Source organism: Pteronotus mesoamericanus, unplaced genomic scaffold (assembly GCF_021234165.1).
Source record: "Pteronotus mesoamericanus isolate MK-2021 breed Mesoamerican mustached bat unplaced genomic scaffold, CSHL_Meso_final contig_75, whole genome shotgun sequence".
Classification (NCBI taxonomy): domain Eukaryota; kingdom Metazoa; phylum Chordata; class Mammalia; order Chiroptera; family Mormoopidae; genus Pteronotus; species Pteronotus mesoamericanus.
The window spans coordinates 4,460,975-4,485,271 of NW_026555249.1; the positions used below are offsets into that span (position 1 = coordinate 4,460,975).

At 45.0% G+C, this 24,297-nt stretch overlaps 1 protein-coding gene across 1 annotated transcript in view; it reads left to right on the top strand.

Moving 5' to 3' along the window:
- The window catches only part of PDZD2 (PDZ domain containing 2), a 203,250-nt gene that overhangs the window by 101,706 nt on the left and 77,247 nt on the right, over nucleotides 1-24,297 (top strand). Inside the window, exons 2-3 of the mRNA XM_054583993.1 lie at nucleotides 18,296-18,585; nucleotides 18,668-18,797. Coding sequence (XP_054439968.1) covers nucleotides 18,296-18,585; nucleotides 18,668-18,797 — 420 coding nt within the window. The remainder of the gene's footprint in view (nucleotides 1-18,295; nucleotides 18,586-18,667; nucleotides 18,798-24,297) is intronic.

A 24,297-nucleotide genomic window follows, 5' to 3' on the forward strand; every position in this document is an offset into this window, starting at 1 on the left:
TAATGAGGGGCATAAGAGTGATTGTTCTCCTCAAGATGGTCTTCACCAGATCTTTAAGTTACATTCATCTAATCAAGTTCGTGCATAGCAGCTGTGTCTTGTTCCAGCCAATGTAGCTGCTATTTATTGGAGCAAAGACTACGTATTCACTCCTGCAATGTATTGTTTGAGGAGACGTGATTACAAGCTGCTGCTAGAAATCTCTCATCTTGTCATCTAGATTCCAAACTTCATACTTTTAAAAAACTCAACAGGACATTTGCTATGATTGAAATGCAAAAATTCTTGCCATCCAAGAATTAAAAAAGCAGGGTTTATTCCCTCTGTTCTTAATTCCGTAGGTATCACAAGGTAATTTATCTCTGTATTTTTAAATATGTATTTTAAATATTTATAAATGATGCATATTATTAAATATTTTTAAGTGATGTATGAGTCAGTAAATCATCTTCGATCTTATGGATTAATCTGAAGTAAATGAAACCCTGCGCATGACTTGTGAAGTTGGGAAATTCATCTTGATAGTTTTAAAGATTGTATTAAAAGGGGTTTTAAAGTATTTTGACAGCATATCAATATGATATATTTATTTAAAAATCACTTGGCTCTATAACCATGAAAAACATTAAATTATTTTAGGCAGGTCTTGGAGGTTTTACAAGATTGCGTCTTGTTGTGAAAGAAGTTCAAGAGTCAAAAAGTCTTAGAAGAGCCAAAGGGAGGGAAGGAGGCTGTCTTCATTTCCTAGGGCTGCCATGCAGAGGAGCACAAATGTGATGGCTTCAAACAACACAAATGTGTTTGCTCAGCGTTCCGGAGGCTAGCAGTCCAAAATCAAGTCGCAGGCAGAACTGGCTCCTTCGGGAGGCTGGGGGGAAGGTATCCAGTGCCTCCCTCAGCTTGTTATGGGTAATTCCTGACATCTCTCGTCTTGTGGATGCATCACTCCAATCTCTACCTTCCCCTTCACATCACGTACTTCTCTGGGTCTTTGTTCTTTTCTGTCTCTTAGAAGGACGCTTGCACTGGATTTAGAGTTTGCCCCAATCCAGTAGGATCTCCTCTCGGTCCCTAAGCTGTTACATCTGCAAAGACCCTATTTCCTAATAAGGTCGCATTCTGAGGTTCCAGGTGGACATCAGTTCTTGGGGGGACACTCGCTGTTTAGCCCAGAGACTCCATTGTCAAACTCGTGGCCCAGGGCTTAAGCATGACCTTAATTCTGCCTGCATCCTGTCTCCTCTCCCCTCAAATCCAAGCCCCACACTTCCACTTCCTCCCAGCCAAACTAACTTCTGCTGGACCTCCAGCCCCCGATGCTTCCTGAGGACAACCTTGCGTATGTCCACTGCCAAAGCAGGCCAGTCCCTCTTTCATTTTCACTTTTTAATTTAAGAAATTTTTTTTCAATTACAGTTTACATTCAATATTACTTTGTATTAGTTTCAGGTGTACAGCATAGTGGTTAGATAACCATGTACTGTACAAAGTGTCCCCTCTGGTATTTCCTATACCCAGCTGGCACCATGCATAGTAATTACAATATTATTGACTCTATTTCCTGTGCTCTACTTTGCATCCTCATGACTTGTTTATAACTACCAATCTGCACTTCTCAATCCCTTCACCTTTTTCCCTCAGTCCCCTACCTCCCTGCCTCTGGCAACCATCAGTCTGTTCTCTGGATCTATGAGTCTGTTTCTATTTTGTTTGTTTGTTTGTTTCTATTCTTCAGATTCCACATATAAGGGAAATTATGTGGCGTTTATCCTTCTCTGACTGACATTTCACTGAGCATAATACCCTTTAAGTACATCCATGCTATTGCAAATGCTAAGATTCTGTTCTTTTTTATGGCTGAGTAATATCCCATTGTGCAAATGTACCACGGCTTTAACTAATGCTGCAGTGACTATAAGGGTGCAATATTCTTTTGAATTAATGTTTCAGGTTTCTTTGGATATATACCCAGAAGTGGGATCACTGGCTCATAGGGCAGTTCCATTTTTAATTTTTTGAAGAAACTCCACACTGCTTTCCATAGTGGCTGCACCAGCCTGCATTCCTACCAACAGTGCACAAGGGTTAGGCCAGTTCCTCTTTTAGAAGCTTCTGAAGTAACCTGTGCTACCATTAGAACATTCTTCATATAATTAACATCATTTAAAAATAAATTTATATATTTTCATTTTATATATTAATATTTCTATTATTGAATATTTTCTAATCACTAATACATTTTAATATAATTTTATGTGGTACCATGTTTTGTATAAAATTTTATTTCAATAATTTTATATAATTAATTATATAATTGACACATTAATTTTTAAAGCCAATTACAGGCTGACTTTGAAATCTGCGAGAGTAGGGACCCCGTGCCTTCTTTGCTGCTTCATCAGCACTGAGCCCAATGCCTGAATTCAATTTTTGAACCTATTGTCTTCATGTCATCTTAACCTTCAGAGAAAATTGTTGTTTGGCACAAGACTGACTCCCTTGTTGATCTCCTATGGAATGTCTCACGGGGACCTCCCGTTTGGACTTGGGGAGCTGCGGCTGTTGAGCGCTGTCTCTCTTCAGCTTTCACATCTCTCCGTGGAAGCGGGGAGGGGTCTATGGTTGGGCTCCATGCTGTCTGAGGGCTGTCTGTGTGTCGTCTTGAAATTTGAGGTAGAGCATATAAAATACAGCTTCAGTAATTGATCCTATTGGGAGTTGAGAAAAGAATGAAATCTGACTACTCGCTTTTCTTGTTTGTTCTTCCTCCCAGTTGCTTTTTACCTTCTATCCTTCACTTCTGCCCTGCGGGGAGAGAGAATGGGGTCATCTCAGACTTGACAAACATACATTTTCTTGAGACGAGGTCTGGAGACTCTTTGAGCTGCAATGTTAGCTATTTGAAACAGTCCAAAGTGAGAAACCCCTTTGGACTTAGTCACGTATTTGTTTATAATTTTTGAAGATGTTTTAAATGAAATTGGACCTGATAAGCTTCGTGCCTGATCATTTTAATTTAGTTCTTTAAGAAAGAGCAATATTGGAATTTTTCACAGATATGCTTTGTCAAACAGCTTCTTCCCTTAAGTCATATCTGGGATCCTCTCCTTTTGCTCAAAGTCCTAGGAAGTGGCCCTTTTGAGAACAAGTGGAGGTAATAATATGTAAGTCCTTTGAGGGACTTAAACAAGGAGGGTAAAGAAATGTCAACATGGTGCTCTCGGTAGGTCATGAGAGCTAAATATAAAAGACTACAATAAACCTCTCTGGGAGGAAATCAGTGAAGAGAACTCTGGTAGCAAAGTATTAGTTAACAAGAGCAAAACAAAAAACAAAAAAAAACACACAAAAACAAAAAACCCCAAACTCTCTAGTGATTGAGAGTTGCTGTGTTCTTGACAACACATGGTCTGGCACCCATATCGAGCCCTTTAAGTATCTGGCAAACAGGGTACCTGACCCCTGACCCAGGACTGCTACCATCTGCAAAGAGCGCCAGTCTGGGTGAAACGTGGGTGCACTTTGCCCTCCAGCTCAGGGAGCTCGACCAAATCCAGATATCCCTTTATCTGTGAGAAGTATTTGTGAGTTTAAATGGAACAGGGCCACAGTGGAAAACTCCCGGGTGCTTTATCCCCAGAGATTTGAGGAGGTCCTCTGATCAGTGCTTTTGTTTCTTCCGCCTTCCTGATTCTTCTAGGTCACACTCTTCCTGGTGTGCATTTCAAGAAATAACTTTTGGGGGTGTTTGTTTTTCCAGGCAGCTCATGGCTCTGATTTTGTTTCTGGATGTTTTCCGTTTGCTCTGAGCAGGAGAGTTCCAAGTCTAGTGTGCGCTGTCTGCCAGCTCTTTCCTGTGGAGAACTCATGGTGAGGAAGTGAGCTCCTCCTATCCGAAAACATGCCCGTGACTCTGGTGCCCACACCGTGTACTCGGACAATAGCAGAGGAGCCAGCCGTTTGAGCCGGGGGCGGCTCCCCCTGAGTGGAAATCGTGTGTCCACGGAGGCCCACTCTAAACACTTAGAAACCATCATAATAGTGTTGACGATCTCATGGCATTGTAACATGCTGAAACATTCAACGTTAAAACAGCCAGACTCTGGAAACTCCTGCCTCAGAAAAGTGAAAGAGGCCCTCGTAAAGGAGGCAGCTGAACCAAAAGGAGGGTTGTCATCCAAATATGTGAATAAATGGAGGAAAGGTAGGTCAGGGAGAAGTGGATGCTGGGAGAGGTGGTCTCTCTCCTAAGGCACACGTGCATCTGATTTATTTGTGACAGTTGCTTATATCACTGTGAGCAGCTCACATATTTTATAAAACATTCAGGGGTCAGCCCGTGTCACAGCCTGGTGGGATGGGCAGCTTCCCAGGCCCCGCCCTGAGTTCTGGGGCAATTCCAGGACCTCTGGGACCCTCCCCGGAGTTCAGGTCAGGCCAGAAAGCTTGTAATTGCTCTGGGAGCTGGAAGCCTGGCCCTGGCCAGATGGACGTGGAAGTGAAACAGGAGGCCACCATCGGTTTGTGTTTCGAAAGGCATCTGTCTCGTCTCTCCCTGGCAGACAGTGTGCCTGCAGTTGGCCAGACGCTGTGCTGATTGTCTGCGCCAGCCTGGTCCCTCAGCGCGCGCACAGCCATACTTCTCAGCTCAATGACTTTGGTCCGCCAGACCCTCAGAGTGCTTCTCTGCCTCCAAGGGGCCAAACAGCCTCTGTGGCTGTGGCACATTTGCCCCACCTTTTGAGACCTTGAGTTTGCAGATCTGTTCCTGACTCTCTGCCTGTCCCTGTGGACTTGTTTTTTCCAGAGATTCCTTTTCTCTGGCTTAACTGTGGTGCTCTTGCCCCATTCTGACCACAGAATCGGCTTTGACCATTCTGTCCTATGAGTTCGCCTTCTCAGGGTTTCGTCCAGGACAATGGCTGCAGACAAGTTTAACTGGCCAACCTGGGGTTACCCAGCAAATTTCCAAAAGGCAAGGAATATCATTTATTGGCATTTATGATGGGCCAGGCAGGAAACCAGCCAGCAAACCAGCCTGCTTAGTTCATTATTCATTTACTCCTCCCCAAAGCCCCTTCGGTACAGGAGACTAAGGGATTAATCTCTGATATTGTGTCCTGCCCCAAGGTCTCAAGTAGTGGATGCTACACCTGATCCAAGTGTTCAGGCAATCTTCCTCCAATAGCAACTGTATTCATATATATTTGGAGAATTTTGGTGAAGCTGTTTAGGTGTTGAATAAAGAGAATCTGAGCCCTTTGCTGCTGGTTTTTCTTGCTACCAGTCAACAGACTTAAAAGAAATCTTCGTGAATGCCATTCATCCAACTTGACTTCTCAAGAATGCTCTGCTGGCTGCTGCTAAACGCAGATTAAATGAGTCCCGTTCATTTCTGACAGGCCTTCTTTGGCTACTGTTATTTCCCATCATCTCCTTTTTGGGAAATATTTTGTTATATTATATTGTCCTCTCTCACCTGGGGACCATCCAGAAGCAGATGCTGAGTTAGAGCTAAGGGTGCAGGGTGTCCTTTGGGAGAACACCTGTGAAAGGACAGGGAGGAAGCAGTGCTGGACAGGGGGAGACAGTACCCTGTGCGTGACCTGATAAAGTGGGTCACCCAACAGGGAGCTCTAAAGCGAAGCTTGCCCATATAAGGAGTCCTACCCTGAGTGGAAACTGCCAGCTTAGTCTCCCATCTGGATCGCCGTTGGCTAGGAATCGCTCAAGAAGATCGCAACCTTGACTCGAAAGTTCTGATGAAGCTCACAGCTGGAGGTCATGAGCTAACACAGTCCTCACCAACTGAACAGTAAGTTCTTACCTGAAGGGGCATCTAAGTGATATCAGTCCAGAGATTTGCCTGCTTCTCCTGCATCCTGATCTTGTTGGCCCATTGCTACCTGACAGCACACCATCTCCTGAAAGAATCCACAGGAACAATATAATAGTAAGATACTCTTATAGCCAAAATATGCAGACTGCCTGCAGTCAGGAGGGGCAGTTCATTGTAGAGGGAGAGGTGTCCAATGCACAGCTCTACTTGAGAAGCGCTGGCCTGGTGTCAGGGCACCGTGTGTGGTGCGGCGTGGCCAGGGAGGAGAGAGATTTGAGCTCCAGAGTGCTCCTGAGGGGGAGCGGCCAAACTTGGAGGGGCATGTCTTCTGCTAGCCATTTTGTTTGGCCACAGCTGGGCCAAACACCAGGTTGGTTTCTTAGTCTTCTGATTCTAGGTAATCTGAGCAAGTATTGTATCTACTTCTCCAGAATTCTTGAAGACTGCCTCAAGCTCAGAGCTAAGATGGAATGGGGCAGTTGGCCACTTCCACCCACACCCTGAGAAACCACCTCACCCCTCCCAAAGACTCACCTGTGTTCTGGGCTTGCCTGAAAATGCCTCTTGTTTTCCCTAGGGCCCTTGTTTTATGGGTGTGGGGCATACTTTGGTGTTAACTTACCGCTAAAGTGATGTTAATGTGAGGAGAGGCCTCTTGGCTGTGAGAAGTTGCAGCCCTTCTTCTGGATTCAAACCTGATCATAATAAACAACAGTAGGTGGGACTTGGGACAGTGAGTCCTAAGGTCATTGCCTGGGTTGCTTACAGTCAGATGGAAATGTGAATCCCAGCTCCACCATAGCAGCTCTGTGACCTTGGGCAAGTTAATTTCTCTAAGCCTTAGTTTTCTCATTTCTGAAATATGGATCATAATCTTGACATTTAACGGGGTTGCTTTAGATTGATGAGGTGATGTGTGTGTGCCATTAACTTACTACACAGCATATAGTTACAACTGAATCAATGTTGGTACCTGTCCCCCTTGTCGATTATAATTCTTGTTAGTTTTTGGAGCTTCTAATATAAACACACCATTAAAAGCAAGCTTTGCCTTTTTTGTATCAACATTTATGCTTGTGCATTCAATAACTTACAGTTTCTCCAGTGCTTCAGTTGTCATTATCTTTAAAATCCCAGGAGATAAATACAAATGGCTCTGCATGTTTCTTGTCTGAACATGACTAAGAACCAGAGGTCACAAAACTCCTCGATGATGTCACAGTCACAACCGATCAACAGACACATGAAGAGTGCACTGATTGGAAGCCAAGATATAAAAACTTGTTCTCTCCACATCTGTAAGGACTTGGCTCATCTGTTTTCCTAGGCTAGCGCTCTGTTGGTTTGGCATTCCTGTAACTGAAGTTCTCCAAACCAGCGAGAGTCCTAGAGGATCAGGCAGACAGATGGACCACAGGGAAAACCACCAACAAACCCAGCTTCTCAGGAGCACCCTTTGCTTGGAGAAGAAGGTTGCAAAACTTAGAAAAAGGAACCTTTCCAGATTATGAGACCTGTTCAACCCAACCGCGCCTGCCAGAGAGCCTGTGAGAAGAAAGAAAAAGGAAAATCAGATTTTTAAAAATCCTCAGGACACTGTGTAGAAGAGGCTGAGGAAAAGAGCAGGGCTTGACGTCAGCCAGAACACGCTGTTGGAGGTAGCCATTTTGCAATTCCTCCAGTATCTTTTCTCTGCTGAGTTCAGAACAGTGAAAGACATCCAGGAAAGAACTCCACTGTTTTGATGGAAGCAGCTTTGACATAAGCAAAACCAGGCTTGGCACAAGGTGGGGCGTGCCGTGGCCAAGCCAGTGGAACAGGCCGGCCGTGGAGGAATTGAGACGGGCTGGGGAAATTGTTTCAGGACGTAGCTGGAGCCACTTGAAAGGGGAGGACACTGGAGGGTACAGACGTTTCATCAGTGTTTGAGTTAGGGTGTGAGTAGCATCGTGTGCCTTTGAGAGACATCCAGGAGTCCCCCTTCTTTTACAGTCACCTCTAGGGAAGGGGAGGGGGCGGCCGCCGCCTCCTGCATGGTGCCAAGCCAGGGCTTGAGGACTGCTGGCTGGTTGTGAACTCTCCGATTTGGCTGCTCTGGTGGTTGTGGGAGCAGAAAGGGGGAGTGTGTGTGACTTTCCTGGCTTCCAGCAGCTTTCCCTGTGGAAGAGCCAGGAAGATGTGGCAGGGGCAATATGGAACTCAGTCCCTGGGTCATTTTTGACACTTTTTCAGGGCTAGGTGGCCCTGAGGTTAGAAAAGAAGTGGAGCGTAATCTCTGGGACATGGTCTGCCTCCAGTTATCCTTGCGTGTCGATAGCAGCCTCTTCCAAGGGGCGGGCGAGGGCAATGCCGTACGTGGGACAGCACAGGCAGAGCCATAGGCACTGGCCCTGGCAGGGCCGCGCAGGGCACATCGGGCGAGGGGAGTGGGCCGACTTGGGCAGATTTCTGTTTCTCAGACTTGGCCTATTTTCAGCATCAGAGGCAAATCACGGCAAAGGCCTCTGGGATGTGAATTAAATATCTTTGGCTGGCCGGGGAGCAGGCCATCGGGGAGGGACAGAGAAGCTTCATTAGCGCCAACCTAGGCAAAGCACAGGGGGAACTTTGGGTCCAGCAGATGCTGATATTCTGTCCTGGACAAAAATAGCAAGGAGAAACTAAAAAATGAAAACGTAGCTCATAGGAGTGCACAGTGATGTGAGTACATTAGCATATGCTGCATATTATACACTCTTATATTAACATGGTGTTTGGAACTGTTGCCTGGTTCGTGTTAATGAGGAAAGATCTCCTTTTGAAATAGAGTTGGTTTAAGATGATATTGGAACAGTGGGAAGAATCGAGAGAACAACTAGAAAAGAATGCCTCGTGAGGTCACCTGAGGGGCCTTGGAGGTAAAGGGGCTCCCTGGGTATCCAGAGCCTGAGCCGGAAGGAACGGTGGTATACTGCGAGGGGAGGGGATCGGTGAGATGCTAGCAGAATCGTGAGAGCTATCTCCTCAGGATAATCGGGTGTGATCGGAGGAAAGCAAGAAAGATACCAAAAGAGCATGTTTGGCCCTGACTGGTGTGGCTCAATGGGTTGAGAGTCATCCCGCAAAGCAAAAGGTCACCAGTTTGAATCCCAGGCAGGGCACATGCCTGGGTTGTGAGTTTGGTCTCTGGTCGTGGTGCATGCAAGGGGCAACCAGTCGATATTTCTCTCCCTCTCTCTCTCCCTTCCCCTCTCTCTCAAAATAATAAGTAAAATTTTAAAGCATGTTTATATGAATCACGTTCCATAGGAGGTAAATGACAAGAGGATGCAAAAGGAACTAAAGACTGGTGAATAAGGACCAACCAAGAAGAAGTTGCTTTTAAGAAGTAAGACAGTGTGTTATGGAATTGTACCCTTGAAACCTGTATCATTTTATTAACCAATGACACTCCAGTAAATTCCATAAAAATATATTTTTAAAAAGCAAGACAGGAAAGACCATGAGTGGTATGATTCCATTTATATGAAATGTCCAGCAGAGGCAGAGGCAGACCTGTAGGGACAGAAAGTGGTGGTCAGGAGGGGAAAGGGCATTCATTGACTGGCAATGGGCAGGAGGTGTCTTACTGGGGCGATAAAGATATTCTGAAACCAATGAATGGTGTTGGCTGCGCCACTTGGTAAATTTCCTAAAAATCACTGAATTACCCATTGGAAACGGGTAGGTAAAACATGCCTCAATAAAGTTGTTTTTAAAAAGAACCTTTTTACATAGAAGGGATCTTCTCATTGACCATTTTTTGCAATGCAGAATATGCACCAGCCGCTGTGCCCATGTGTGAGGGGACAGGGCCGCCTTGACAAAGGCAGTTTGTAAATAAGGCAAATGGCTCCTAAGAATTTGACCTCACTTGTCTTACTGACTTGCAAACTATGACATGAGGAACAAATGATTTGGTAAGACGCAACGGGTGGGATTCTAAATTGTTGCCCCCGTTCTGGAGGCAAGATTGAAAGCACATAGGAAACACTTGTAAAGCACATGTGAAAAACACTTTTGACTGCACAAGGACTTTGGGCCCAGAAAGTTCGCCTAAAGAAATTTATCCTCAGGGGGCTTTAGATGCATGCCATCAGTGTTCTGACACCCCTCGGATTTCTGTCCACAGACTAGGCCCCTGCCCCCAAATCCAGATTCAGGTCTCTAACTGCCCACACAACAACCACACAAGGGTCTCCAACTTAACACGTCCAAAACCTAACTCCGGAATAGATCTCTGCATTCCGAATCAAAAAGTGCCAACCCCCAAAGGCGGCTCTACTGGCCTCAGGTGATGGGGCCGCATCCTTCCAGTTGCTGAAGCCAAACACCTGGACACTGTGCTTGACGTCTCTCTCTCACCCTGTATCTGATCCAAAAGCAAAAGCTGCTGACTCTGCCTTCAAAACTGATCACAATTCACGCCATTTCTTACCATCTCTACAGCTGCTCCACACTGAGCTCCCTGGAATTTCCTAAGATGATTGTCTCTCTGGTCTCCCTCCATCTACCCTTGCCCAATTCTCAACACAGCAACAGGGATTATTTCAAAACATACTACATAACATATCACGTCACTCCTCTGCTCAAAACTCAGTGGCTCGTAGCTTGACAACAGCTGGCCAGTTCTTGCATAAATGTGGTCTCTGTTACCTCTTCCTACCTCATGCCCTCCCTATGACTCCTATCCGTGCTTCACTGTCCAGCCACAAAGGCCTCCTTGCTAGTCATCAAAACGCACCAGACAGGCTTCCAGTTTACCACTTTTGCACTGGCTTCCCCTCTGTCTGGAATGTTCCTCCAGGCAGCTGCATGGCCAACATTTTCATCTTCAAGCGTCTGCTCCCTGTGCTCTTCCAGTGTTGCCGCCACAGCCACGGCACTTCAGAGTCCAGCCCAGCTCTTCCAACTCCTGGCACGCGGAGGCCTCTTCTCCGGGTCAGGGTCTTCTACTTTCCATAGCACCTCTCATCTTCCAACTTACTACACAGTTGGACGCTAATTTTAATCGGTCTCTTGTTTGTCACCTATTCTACCCTGCTGTATTGTAAGCTCCACAAAGACGGGAATTGTTTTGTTCACTGCTGTACCCCCCAAAGCCTGATATAGGGTTTGGCATATAGTTGATAATTCACTAATTTTTTGTTGCCCCTGGCCAGGGGGCTCAGTTGATTGGAGCATCATTTCCTACACCAAAAGGTTTTGGGTTTGATTCCCAGTCAGGCACGTACATAAGTTGTGGGTTTGATCCCTGGTTGGGGTACGTACAGGAAGCAACCAATTGATGTTTCTTACATCAGCATTTCTCTCTCTCTCTCCCCCTGACTTTCTTTCTAAAAATCATTAAATGTATCCTCAGGTGAGGATTTACAAAAAGTAATAACTATTTGGTTGAATGAATGAATGAACACATGAGTTGGTAATGAGCAAATAGTAATTTTGTAAACAAAAAAATAGCATTATGTCATGAGAAAAAAAGTGAAGTGAGTTCCCAGGTGCGCTGTGTGATGCTCATTAGTCCTCTGATGAGGTGAGGTTGACTCATTCACGTCTGGAGAAATCTGACTTTACCAGCGCCCCTTTGCTCCCTGGGAAAATGTGACCAACATCATCAGGGTGAGTTAGCAGAGCCGTGTGGCTGGAGTTCTAATCTGATTCCATATAGACTGCAGGTTGATTTCATATCATCATTTAAACACACACACACACACACACAACACCTCTGCTTCACTCACAGCAATTTAATAAAGAAATGCAATCATTTGCAAATGGAAGTCTAGAGGTTCTCTTTCAAGGGCTGGTATCTCCACAGTGTGTTTTATAAGGTCAGTTTCATCATTGATCAGACATGTTTACTTAATTTAGCTTCTGGATTCCTATTTCCAAAAGGCACATTAGCTACTTTTAAAAAGCTTTTATTGATTCATGCAGAAATGAGGTGCATGAAAACCTTTGATAAAAAGTGAAACTTCATGTAAATGTACTGCCATAGGATAAAAGGCCACACTTCTGTTTCCTTCCTGTTAAATTGTGCTGGGGTTGATCACACGCAGTATATCCTCCTGTGCAGATTCTTTGCTATGAGAGTTGTGAATTTCAACCAATCTTGTTAGTCTGAGATGTGCACTCTTAAGATAAATATGAAAACCAGTGATAGCCCGTTGCACGGAAGTCAAAATATTTTTTTCCATCGGTCATACAATTTGGCTGCTTTTTACCCACTGTTTTTCTGGCATGTTCCCCCCACCCCTCACCTCCACCCCTTTACATCCAGGAGCTCTTAGCCGAAATCAGAAAGAGAGCCAGCGCTGCTCCAGCATGGACAGATGTCACAGCCTGTGGTGGCAGGAGATAGAATCTGAGCAGGGACGAGACAGAGGGAGGCACAGTTAATGCTGACGGACACACGCGTAGCTGCTGCCTTCGAGGCCGACACGCTGAATTATCACCGTTCATGGAATCGAACGGTAGAGCACCCACCTTCTTTCTCGCTCCCCTCCATTCAAGTACACCTCTCTTTGATTCTGCCTTAGAGATTTATTCTCAGTATTGGTTTGATGTAGGATGCAAAATGATATTTCTAAGTGACTTGTGTAAAGAATAATATATCATTGAACTCCTCGTATAAGTTTAATGTAGGGGAACAAGGCCAATTATAAACTGAGTTATTCTGTGTATTGTCCTGAGGTATGTGTCAAGAACTATGATTTCACTCTACTGGTAAGCTCACAACTTAGCCTGCCACGGTTTCACGGATGCTGGCAGAAGACACGAGGCTCTTGGATCAGAGATGAGAAGACAGTTTATTATTCATGGAAATAGCAGTAGCCAGAGTATTAACATTACTTGCACTGCTTCTCCAAGCTCAGCTCCCTGGGGGCAATGTGGGCCCTGTGCTGGTACACAGGTGGGCACGCTTTAAATTTCACTATTGTTCAGTGATAGCAACAAGTTTTGGTAGCTGATAATTCAGGTGGGGTTTGAATGGCTAATATTGTATTATAGGCCAGAATATTGACCCTGATTCTTTGCTCTCAACTCGTGTACCCCCATCCCAATTTTATAATAAAAAAATAATAAATACACATTTTATAATAAAACATATAGATTTATTTATATTCTCTAGTCTGGACTCCAGATAAGGGAGAGGAGGAGAGAGTTGCTGAACCTCAGCCACTTGTGCTGAACAAAGGAGGCAAGAAGTAAAAATTGGCTGCATCCATAGCATTCCTGCAAGCAGCAGTTGGAAAGTGTTCTAGTTTATTTCTAGTTTATTTCTACTCTAAGCCTTGCCTCTGACCTAGTTTCAATGCCTCCTTGGAGCCTGCGCCCCTTCCTCTTCCACCTAATGAGGGCTGATGTTCTCCCTCACTGTGCTAGCAAAGGCGTGGGACGATTCGCTTTCAGCCTAAAAGCGTCCACTTTCAGAGTCTCCCAAAGAGAGATTCTGTGGAATCTGGAGGAAGCATCTCCGAAATTCAGTGTGGCTGGGAGGCAGCGCCTGAGAGAAACTGCCTTTCGGGAACCAGGTTCCTAAATGACTCCAAGAAATAATGACTTTCATCTTCCCGTCCCCTTGTACAGAGCTGTCCACACTTGCCGCCTTCTGTTTCCCAGCCAAGACTTCACTGGGAAATTAATCTGTGTATATTTAACACTTCCTCTCAATGCATTGTTCTCTGGGAACCGGCAGATTCACACACAACCTCAGGCAGGCCTCTGGGTTCATTCGGCTTAGCAGGTTTTCAGATGACCACAAACAGCTTCCCAGCCTCCCTTCACTGCTTAGGCAGGAGAAGATCACAGGCAAGAAGGATGGATCTCCATCCCGTGTGTTAGACCAGGTGGCTCTTAGCAGCTGGCCCCACTCCATAAAATTCAGGCTCCGTCAGAATAATTGCCTATAAACATCTTCTTGCAGTCAGTGTTTATTCTCCTATTGTCTGCTGGGAGCCTGACATACTCAGCTGAGTGTCTGCTTTGGCAAAAAGTCTGAGTTCCAGGCTTCTGTCATGTGTTCTCTGAGTTACATCATGTTTTCATGGCATTGCAGACAGGCCAGTGCCCAGTGGTGGTGACCCAGGTTCCCCTCAGTTACACACAGATGTACACTCGTGGGTCAGCTCGGCGGGAGCACCCCTTTGTTGGTGCACACCGTGTGCCAGGCATCAGTACCTGATGGCTGAATGCCCAAGGCGATTCTCAAAGGTACCTGGAGATTGCTCCTTCCACAGACTTTGGCAAACCAGTCCAGGATGTCAAACTTTTACAGCTCCCTCAAGCCCTCTTTTGATGGAATCAGGGCATGGGTAAAAAATGTGTGTCTTTGGCCTTCCAATACCTGTCATTGCCCCTCTCTTAGCTCCTACCTCCCTGTTTTCTTGTTCTTCAAACTCCAGACTTCAGTTTTCCAAGCGCCCAATCTCACCTGCCAACCCCAGAGGGCCCAGACCTCAGAATTATAACAGAGCTTCAGGAAACAGAAGAGGTACTCGAAGTGTTCTTTGCATAAAGCACTCTGTTTGAGAGAAGGGAAGGAGGGAGGGATCTGTTCTAAAAAGATGCCCACAAAGTCCAAGTGACATGAAGAACCACACACATTTCAGAAAGGTGCAGGGCAGGGATGGAGGTTCTAAGCTAGAATTTGGAACGTCATTTCTGGATATGCTAGTCTTTTTTCGTTTATCTTAAGGCCATCCTGGGATAGTGAAAATCAAATACTTGTTAAATTAATAATTTTACATTGCCAGAGGACAGGTTGACATTTCTGGAAGAAATCAAACAATAATCATATGGTAGAAAAGCTTCTGATTTTACCCATTGATCATGAATAGGAGACCTTTTCTTTTTTCTAAGTCATGGGATTATATTCCATTTCTTCTTTCTCAAATGTTGATTTGAAATTAACAGATTCTAATGGTGGATAAGAATTCTCCTGAACAGAAGAAAAAGGGATTTGGAAGTATGAATTAGCCAGGAAGGTGCTGGAAAAGTTAGGAAAGTTACTTCAACACAGGTAGGGAATGCGGGGCCATGGCATTTAAGGTGATTCAAAGAATTACAAGAAAATTACCCTCTGCCCAAAAGCCTCTTCCTCACCAACTTGCTCAAGTGTCCATAATTCATTCATTACTCTTTGTCTTTGGGATGACCTTAGAAAATTCTGTGTCCAGGAAGGAATAAAATAACCTGTCATACAGTTCCCTGAAGGCGTCAGGGTCTTATTTATTGCTAGGAAGCCAGGGGAGAGACAATAGGGAGATGGTGCCGAACTGAAGATAAACTCCTCTTGCTTTGTAGTTTTGCTGAGCGTGGACTCTGCAGGAGGGGATAAAGTACTCTCAGTCATGGAACCTGTCAAGTTCTCGGAGCTTCCATGAAAGCAATGATGGGAAAGATATTCAGGAGCTTCTGTTCTGAATCCATGGGCCAACCTTTTGGGTACTGACAAGAAGGTCCCTGCGGTACAACCCCTCAAGCTGTTCAGTTTTAGTACAAAAGGTAGAGTCCCAAAACTATTTTTAAAGGAACTGCCCCCTCCAGGTGAAATCTTTTCAGGTTGTTGGGAAATGTCCAACAGGCCCAGGATGACTTGGACATGAAAGGAAATTTTTTGTTGATTTTTTCCCCCCAAGGTGATGTTTTGTCCTGGACACAGGATCAGGGTTGTTGAGACGGCTTGCTCCTCTCACCCCTAGAAGTTGTCCTAGAACAGTGGCACCCGCAATTATTAAAATGCAAAAGCAACTCAGGTGACCTGCTGTAGTGCCTCGTTGTGCAGATGAGGGAACTGCAGTGCTGGGAAGGTAACAACTGAAGAAGCAGAGCTGCCCGGAGAACAAGGCAGGGGCTTGGCCGGCAGACGGGGCTTGGCCGGCAGACGGGCCTGGGCCGCCCGCTCAGCAGTTAGGTGAACCTGGGCAAGTGGAGCGATGTTTCTGAGCCTCCGTTTCCTCTTCTGTAAATGCTTCTTAGGGAGTTCCTACTCAAAAAATGAACTCAAAACTTGGCCAGTATTATTTTATTTGCTATCCTTTTCTTTAATTGAGGTATAATTTAATTATACCTCAATTAAACAGAAAATTCACCATTTTGAAGTGGGTACATTCACTATCTTGTATAGTCATCACCACTCTCTAATTCCAGAACATTTCCATCGCCACCCAAAAATGCCTGTACCTATTAGCAGTCAGTCATGATTTTCCCCTCCCCCTGCAACGTGGCAACCACTAATTTACTTTCCATCTCTGTGGATTTGCTCTGTGGATTCTGGGCATGGCCCAGAAGTGGAATCATATAGATGGTGTGGGATCTTTCACTTAGCATGATGTTTCTACGCTTCACCCAAGTTGTAGCAGATACTTTTTCCTTTTTATCGCCAAATAATATTCCATCACCTGGATATACCACATTTTGTCCATATATTCATCAGGTGATGGAAATTTGGGGAAATTACCATTGTTTTACACAGTTGGGCCAAAGGCAGAACTTTGGGTATCTAACCCTCAACCTGTTCCTGTTTTTCCTACTGCACACTGTTATTCATAATGTCTGAGCCTGTGCATTGTATTCACAGTAGTGGTTTGCTCAAAGAAACCCTTACAACCTGGCTAACCGCTGTTAGGATTTTATACCTTTGTAAGAATTTTTCCATTATGAAAAAAGAAACCACAACAATCCAAGGAAATACAAACCTAAACGTTGTAGAAAAGTTATGCTGAAAACCAGTTTTAATTTTCATTTTTTGTACTCGAGTGGACTGGGCTTTATACCTCTTCATCCCACTGTATTTTACAGAACAACCTGAGTCTTAAATACAGTATCTTTTATCTACTTGGGTTTTATGTGTGCATTCATTACCATAGTTTATAGCCCAGGATCAGAGTTTGTATTAGCTTCCATTGACGTTTAAAGGCCCTTCTGTTTTGTTTACATTACTGCATGGCACGCTCAGAATTGTTCTCTTTTTCAGTTAGACGGTCCCTGTCATTGCATTAGGTATGAGGAATATGTGCCTCTTGGCCCAGAACTTAGTATTAAACACAGCTGGTTGCCTCTCCTTACCACCTGGCCCCCTTCCCATACGCTGCTCGCTCCGGCTCTCAGGTCTGGTTTTCAGGTCTGGTTTCCAGGCCCGGAGGGAGCAACGCTGGCTTGGTATGCTTGGAAAAATTGTTTTCACTTAATGAAGATGAAGGCCTTCTCTTGGTGGGCGCATGAAGACGAGGGGCAGATCTGACTCATTTAGGAGTTGGTTGTTGATGTTGTTGTCTTGGGAACTGGCGATGTGTAGAAAGTGGCGAGACCCCAGTGGCGAACCCCTGGGTTCATCTGGGGGTCGCGCTTCCTTATCTTGGGTGGCATGGGTGGAAGGGCCATCCCAGCCTGGTTTCCTGACCTTGACCAAGTATTTTCTTTGCTGAAGCTTTAACGATCTGGTCTGATCACCCCTAATTACTCATCTTATTTGATGTTCTATTTTCTTGTTATTCTTTTCAGGCCTGGAGAAGTATTGTGTGCCGGGCTTCACGTGCATTATCTCATTTATATTATTTCCTGCTTCTGAGTGTTTGGCGGCCGTGAAATACATGGCAAAACAACTGAGCCTGGCGCTTGTTTTTCTCAAGTTAAGGGTCCCTCTTTCCTCCCATTACTCCTGGTTCACACAGCTTCCACAGCCTGTTTCTGTCCTGGTCACCCTATGTCTGTGCAGGTGTGCGCTTTGTCGGCGTTCCTTTTAATGTGATGCCCGGCCTGGGAATGACACTCCGTGTGTGCTGGGAACAACGCAGCGTAGCACCGTTACCCAGAAATGAGCCGACACTCCTTTAATCCGGGACACGTGGGGCAGCGCTCATTTCCAGCTGCATCTTCACACCAGCCCAGCCGACACCACTGCCCTCCCCCCGCCCGTTGTCTTCTCACTTTTACTGCTGGGAGGCAGAGGTGGCTGTTGTGCAGTGGATTTTTTTGATCCTAAGAGCAAAACTTTACATTTCCCCAAACCTATTTTGCCCAGTCTTTACCTTGGGGACTTGCAGAGTTATTACAGCAGAACTGTGTGAATGGGAGGCTAGAATAATTCTGATGCAAGAAATTGCTGAGTGGAGGATTTTTTTTTTTTTTAATGGTATGTTAGGATTGGCTCAGTTAATAGGAAAATCCTTCTCTGATTACCTTTCCTAGGGTACTTTCATTGGTAATTTCTAGTTCATTCGGCTTTTCTGGTTTGTTTTAGAGTCATTTTTAGCATCAACAATTATATAGATTAAAAGAATGAAATGAGTGTTAAGTCTCTTTGGGGAGCTCAGTACCTCAGTCTGTTGGCTGGTTTATAATCACGGGTCCTCTGTGGGCCTTTGAACGCACCAGCTCGCCGCATCATTCACAAGGGATATTTCAAGGGTTTTAACTGCACCTTTCTGTCTGCTGCAGTTACCTGGCTGAGCAGTGCTGGAATGGCGGTTTTATCTACTTGATCATGCTGCGTCGCTTCAAGCACAAAGTCCATTCTCCTTATAATGGCAACAGTAGCAACAGCTCTGAACCAGGAGAGACGCCTACCTTGGAGCTGGGTGATCGAACTGTGAAAAAGGGGAAAAGAACAAGGAAGTTTGGAGTCATTTCCAGGCCTTCTACCCACAAGGCCACTGAAGAATCCAAGAGCAGCACTGGCTGTGAGCTGGACAATGACCCCATCTCTGAGCTGGACAATGGCCCAGACCGTGAACTTGGCAATGGTCATGCCTTTGAGCTAGAAAATGGCCCAGATTCGCTCAAGGAGGTGGCTGGATCCCATCTAGACAGGTCAGAAGTGGACAAAGGAACAGAGCACAGAGTTCCAAAAACAGATGCTCCTCTGCCCACAAGCAATGACAAACGCCACTTCTCAAAATCGGGGAAGACAGACTTCCAATCAAGTGACTGCTTGGCACGGGTAAGGTCTTGTTTGATTATAGAACCTGAGTTTTTAAAGTAATATTGTTTAAGTTGCTTTTAAAGTTTAGTAAATATGTCTAAGACGACCTTGCATTTAGAAGCCAACACATATATTAAGATGAATGATCAGAGGACCTAGCAATAACAACCAAAAAGTCCAAGTCATTTTATCCTAGTTAAATAAAGAGTGAGTCGAGTGATCATAAGTGGAAAATTCAAGCCTTCTGTGGTATAATTTGAGTCATCTGAAGCCCAGATGAAGTACTTGAACTGCATCATTATTTATCACTGCTGTCACCAGGGGACTTGCCACTGCAAGGCCAAGAATTCCTGGTGGCAGTTGATAGCATAAACATCCAAGCCTCGGTATTGCACAGGAAGGATGTCCAACACGCAGGGAAGCATCTGCTTTTATTTTTAACACTTCAAAACCAGGGACATTTTCATGGGATCATGTTATTATATTGCTGAATTCCAGCGAAGTTTAGAAACTTCACAAAAATCTCTGATGCTATAATATCCAGCTGTGATGGTCAGGGCCGGTCCTACTACCTAAAGGCAAAGCAGATGTGGTGTATTCCGAATGGTGGGGGGTGTGCTTCCAGCCACAGATCGTCTTCCCCGTGATAACCAACACTCGCTCATCAAGTTGCATTTCTTTAGGATAAACATGTTCTTTCCAAGAATCCTCTTGGCAGATACTGCTATGGATTCTTCATGAAGCAGTAGCTTCCCAAGTGGTTCCTGACTGGTGTCTTCTGTGACTCAGGAGTCGCTGCTAGGGATAAAAGAGAAAGTTGGAAAGGTAGAAAATGGGCCTAGGGGGAAGTATACTGTTCCTCTTTGCTGGGAAGTGGAGCCCTGTGAGGGAATGTAATTTTTAAAGGCTTCTTTTACGCACATTTCTGCAGTGGTAGCCAATCTGTATAATGGGTTGAGAAGAATCAAAATAACCTCTTAGAGGGCCATGTTTTTTCATTGGAGGAGCTAGGGGATCATCTTAAAGCCTCACACTAAGGAGGCATCTTTGTAGATGGATGTGTAAACAGATAGAAAGAAAAACTAATGTCTCTATCAGTGATTTTTCTAACAAGTTATGCTCCCCCAAAAGAGGATTAAAGAAAAAAACAATTTTAATGTTCCCCCAGCCCCCCCTCCCAAATTAAAGCCAGTAAGAAAACAGCCCTGCCCTGGCCGGGTGGATCAGTTGGTCAGAGTGTCGTCCTGCACACCAAAAAGTTGCGGGTTCAGTCATTGGTCAGGGTGCACATGGTAGGCAACTAGTCAATGCTTCTCTCTCTCTCTCTCTCTCTCTCTCTCTCGCTCTCTCTCTCTCTCTCTCTCTCCCCCTCCCCCCCCTCCACACTCAATTATTTATCCTCCAGTGGGGATTAAAATATTATTATTAATTCATATGAAAAGAATCCTTAGTGTTCCTAGACCCCCAAAATAACCTACTAAGTCATACCAAACAGCACATACAATCTAAAATAACACTAGTAGTAAAAGCAGTGCTGCCCTTGCTGGTCAGGGTGCACGCTGCCCACTGTAAGGCTGCCTGAAGAACAGACGCTGGACACTATTTTCACTTTTTGCTTTTTCTCATAAAAGCAAAAATCCTCTTTGGATTTCCTTCAGTTACTGAAAACAGGTCTACTGTAAGTCTTTTGTAAAAACACAGTGGCGTGACACAAACTTCCGAAAAGCGGGTAATATCTATATTATTATGTGTCCCTTATCCATGGATACTATATCTTGATGTGATTTTCCCCCCTCATGATTAGATTGTAAATACACAGAAAGTCTGAGGGGGAAAAAATTAAGTTAGGGAATATTGACATCCTTAATACTTTTGAAGGTTTCAGGTACAAAAGGTTTAAGTTGACTGTCACACATGATTTAAACAGTATACTTTCATTTGTTGTAGCATAAGTGGAAATAATTTGGAGTGATTTTAAAAGAAAAAAAAACATCAAACTTTTGAAGTACCATCCTCTGCTTATCTTAATTAAAGGCAATAACATAAAATTGAATTTCTGGATTAAACTTTCTGAAAACTGCACTTAGTAAGTACCTGATTTTTGTGTTCAAGGTCAAATGTCCAAAAAATCTAAATGAAATGGTGAAATAAAAACCAATTGCCTGTGGGGCATTTTTTAAAAAGCCACGTGCCTGTAGAAAGAAGAAACTTGCCATCTGGAATTTGCATTCTTCATCATTGTCTGTAATCCATAGACTGATTATTGACTTAAGGTCCGGCACAGTTGAATGGGCCACACACCTTCTTAGACACAAATATTCTAGCATCTTTTTCAATCCCAGAAGTGTCATCATTAGATGCATTTATCCAAAATTGATACAGTTGGCAAGCAGTGGCTTCTCCCCACATCCAGGTGGTACCCAAATTGGAACCAGTAGGTCTTCACAGAAAATTATTCTGTCCTTGAGCTGAGTGGATTTCTATTTTTACTCCAGGATGAGCCAAAGTCATGCTAAAATGGAATCTCCAGGGGGAAAAAAAATTATTTACCTTTTAAGACTTTTGGTGGAAAAAATTCCATTCCATTTGAATAATGGGAGATTGAACATGACAGCATTGTTCTGTTTCTGCTTTATTAATGATTTAACGTATCTACAAAGCCTTAATAAATTGCAGGAAATGCTTGTAATGATCGTTCAGACCAATTTTATCAGATGCTTCTTTTTCACAGACTGTCACTTGTTACATGATTTTATATTCTGTTCTTCCTTAACAGAGCTATAGGAAGATATTTCCTCTAACAAATATCTTTAAAAAAAAAAAAAACCACCAGTGTGGTTCTATAAAATATTAACACATAATGATAGGTATGCAACCAGATTAAAAACTTGGGCCTATCATCCAAAACATAATAATCTCCTAGGACACAGATAAGCAGTTCTAGAAATGCATTCAGTATTACTTACTCCCTGTCATCGAAGGTGACAGTTTTTGTGAGCGTGTTTAGATACACGTGTGTTTTCGTAATGCTGCACAGTGCAAATGTATGCAAACAAAGGCAGTCACACAACAAAGAAAAACAGTCCCACCATTTGCCAGGCAGGGGAGTGTGTTCACTAATGGCACACGTGTCTGTGGGTGCCTTTGTGGTCTGACCCTGCTACTGGTAACCTGCCCTATGCAGTGCCAGACCTCTCCCCTGGGCCTTTAGCAGAAACCTCAGGAAGGTCTGAATCTGCAGGAAAAGATCAGAAGCTCAGGAGATTGACACTCAGGACAACTGCTGGGTGGTCCCTGATGGTTGCAACAAGCAAATGCAACATCAGGATGGTCCTCTTCTATCTGTTCACTGAGCGAACTTGGGTCCTCCTGTGTGGGAATGTCTCCTAAGTCCATGCCTGCACCTTTGCCTGAGCCTTGAGTTTCCACCACCTGCCTATAGGATGTTGCCACGTTGGCTGTTGCACATCATGCCTAAAACTCGATGCATCACTCGCCCATAGCACCGAGCCTGCTCCAGGGTTCCAGGACTCAGCAGCCCCAAGCTGTCCAAACTGCAACCCCGAGAGTTAGCTCATGACTCCTCGTCCTGATTTGCCCAAAGCTTTCCCTGGTTTTGCACTGAAAATCCCATGTCCTGGGAAATGCCTTTATCCCAAGTTGGTGTCCTCTAGGTAACTGAATTGCTACCCTCTCTCTTAAACCATGTCCATGCAATCACCAAGCCCTGTCAACGCCTGCTCCCTTTAAGACCTCCCTGACCACCCTACTTCTCTTTCCCCCCCTCCCACAACTTCAGGTCAGGGCCAGGCTGCCTTCCTGCCTCATCTGGGTGGCCCCAGTAGTCTCCTGCCCATCTCAGTGCCCCCACTCTAACGCCATCATCCGCCGTCCCACACAACCAGCGAGACCCTTCTGAAGGGCAGATGTCACCACGCCTGTGCTGGCATACCCGCGTAGACTGCTGCTTAAACCCTTTTGACAGGTCCACGTCGCCTTCGGGGTAACAAACACGTTGGCTTGCAAAGCGCGTGAGGCCTAGTATTATCCAGTCGCTCTTTAACCTTCTGCCTCCCTGATTTGGGCTGAATTATAGTTTTGTTTTTTGTTTTTCAAAAGTCTGTGCTCTTGCCTCTGATTTTTGGCAGATGCTGCTCTCGCTATCCTGTGTTCTCCCCTCCCCAGAGTAGCTTAGCTTCCGCCTTTCCTGGGGGACTGAGCACCATGGCACCCTCTCAAGGAGGCTTCCATAACATCCCTGTCACCTGCCCCCACCTTCAGGCCTCTCTTCTCGGGGCTCCTGCAGGACCCCTGCTCATCTTCATCAATGCATGAATCCCACATATACCGAACAGCATTGGGCTGTGTGTCCGCAGTAGACTTTAAGGGCGAGGACCTTATTTGTCTTTCTGTCCTAACTCAGGGCCTTGCACTTGCAGGTGCTCTGTAGCTATTCATTAGTAAAGGCACCCAGGAGCACCAGGCCTGACAGGTGGACATCAAGTTCCAAGCCTGGCTCTCTCGTCCCAGCTCCTTTGGGCTGCGGTGTCCTTTCTCTGAGCTTCTGTCTTCTCACCTATAAACTGAGCATTTGGGCCTGATGACAAAGGGACTGCAACTTTGACATTACGATCACACACTTCTTCATAGCTTACGGATTATTCTAAATAAGGAGGGATAAGCACACAGTCTCAGAATAGGTTTACAACTAGAGCCAGGGCATTTACTGCAGTGAAATTCTAGTTGGATGATACATCTTCTCACATTTGGAGCCAAGACGCTGTTGTGAAATTTTATTTTTGGTTCCAGAAGAGGATGAGGTCCTTTAAATGCTGTGGAGACAGCTCCCTTCAATGTGCCCCCGCTGTTTGGTAAATAAGTCCCTTTGTTGGCTTCCGCAGAGAGAGGCGTGTGTGCACTCACAGAGTCACCGACACTCTGTGGCAAAGTCCGCGCTCGCATGGGTACAGAGGTCCATAGTGTCCATGTCTGTGTGGCTTGGCTTTTTCTCCACAGACTGACAAAGCCTCCTTGCCCTTTAAGCCCATGTAAAGGGAACCAAAGCCTGAGCCATCTGTCTAGACGGAATCTGCTCCAGAACGCAGTTGTGTCTACAACTGGATCAGCGTTCACATGCTAAACGTTGGCAAACATGCAGGTCTCCCATCTGAGCGAGCCTCTTTAATGCCAGTCTCAGTAACTTCTGAAGAACCGTAAGATTCGTGGATAAACATCTTACAGCTGTTAATTTCATGGCATTTACGCATATTGTTATATACCAGGGACAGTTCTAGTCACTAGAGAACCCGCTGCACAGGGCTGGATCACAAAGGGTCACGTACGCCATTGCCAAGAGCTGGCCTCATCCGAAGTCTAGTGGAGAACTGTGGAAAGGTTTAAGCTGAGGGCATCGTGACGTGTCTTTTTAAAGTTCACCCTCGATGTGTAATAGAGAGTGGTGAGTTGGAGGAGGTGGAGAATCAAAAAGGAAGACCCAGCTGGACGCTATGGTGATAAC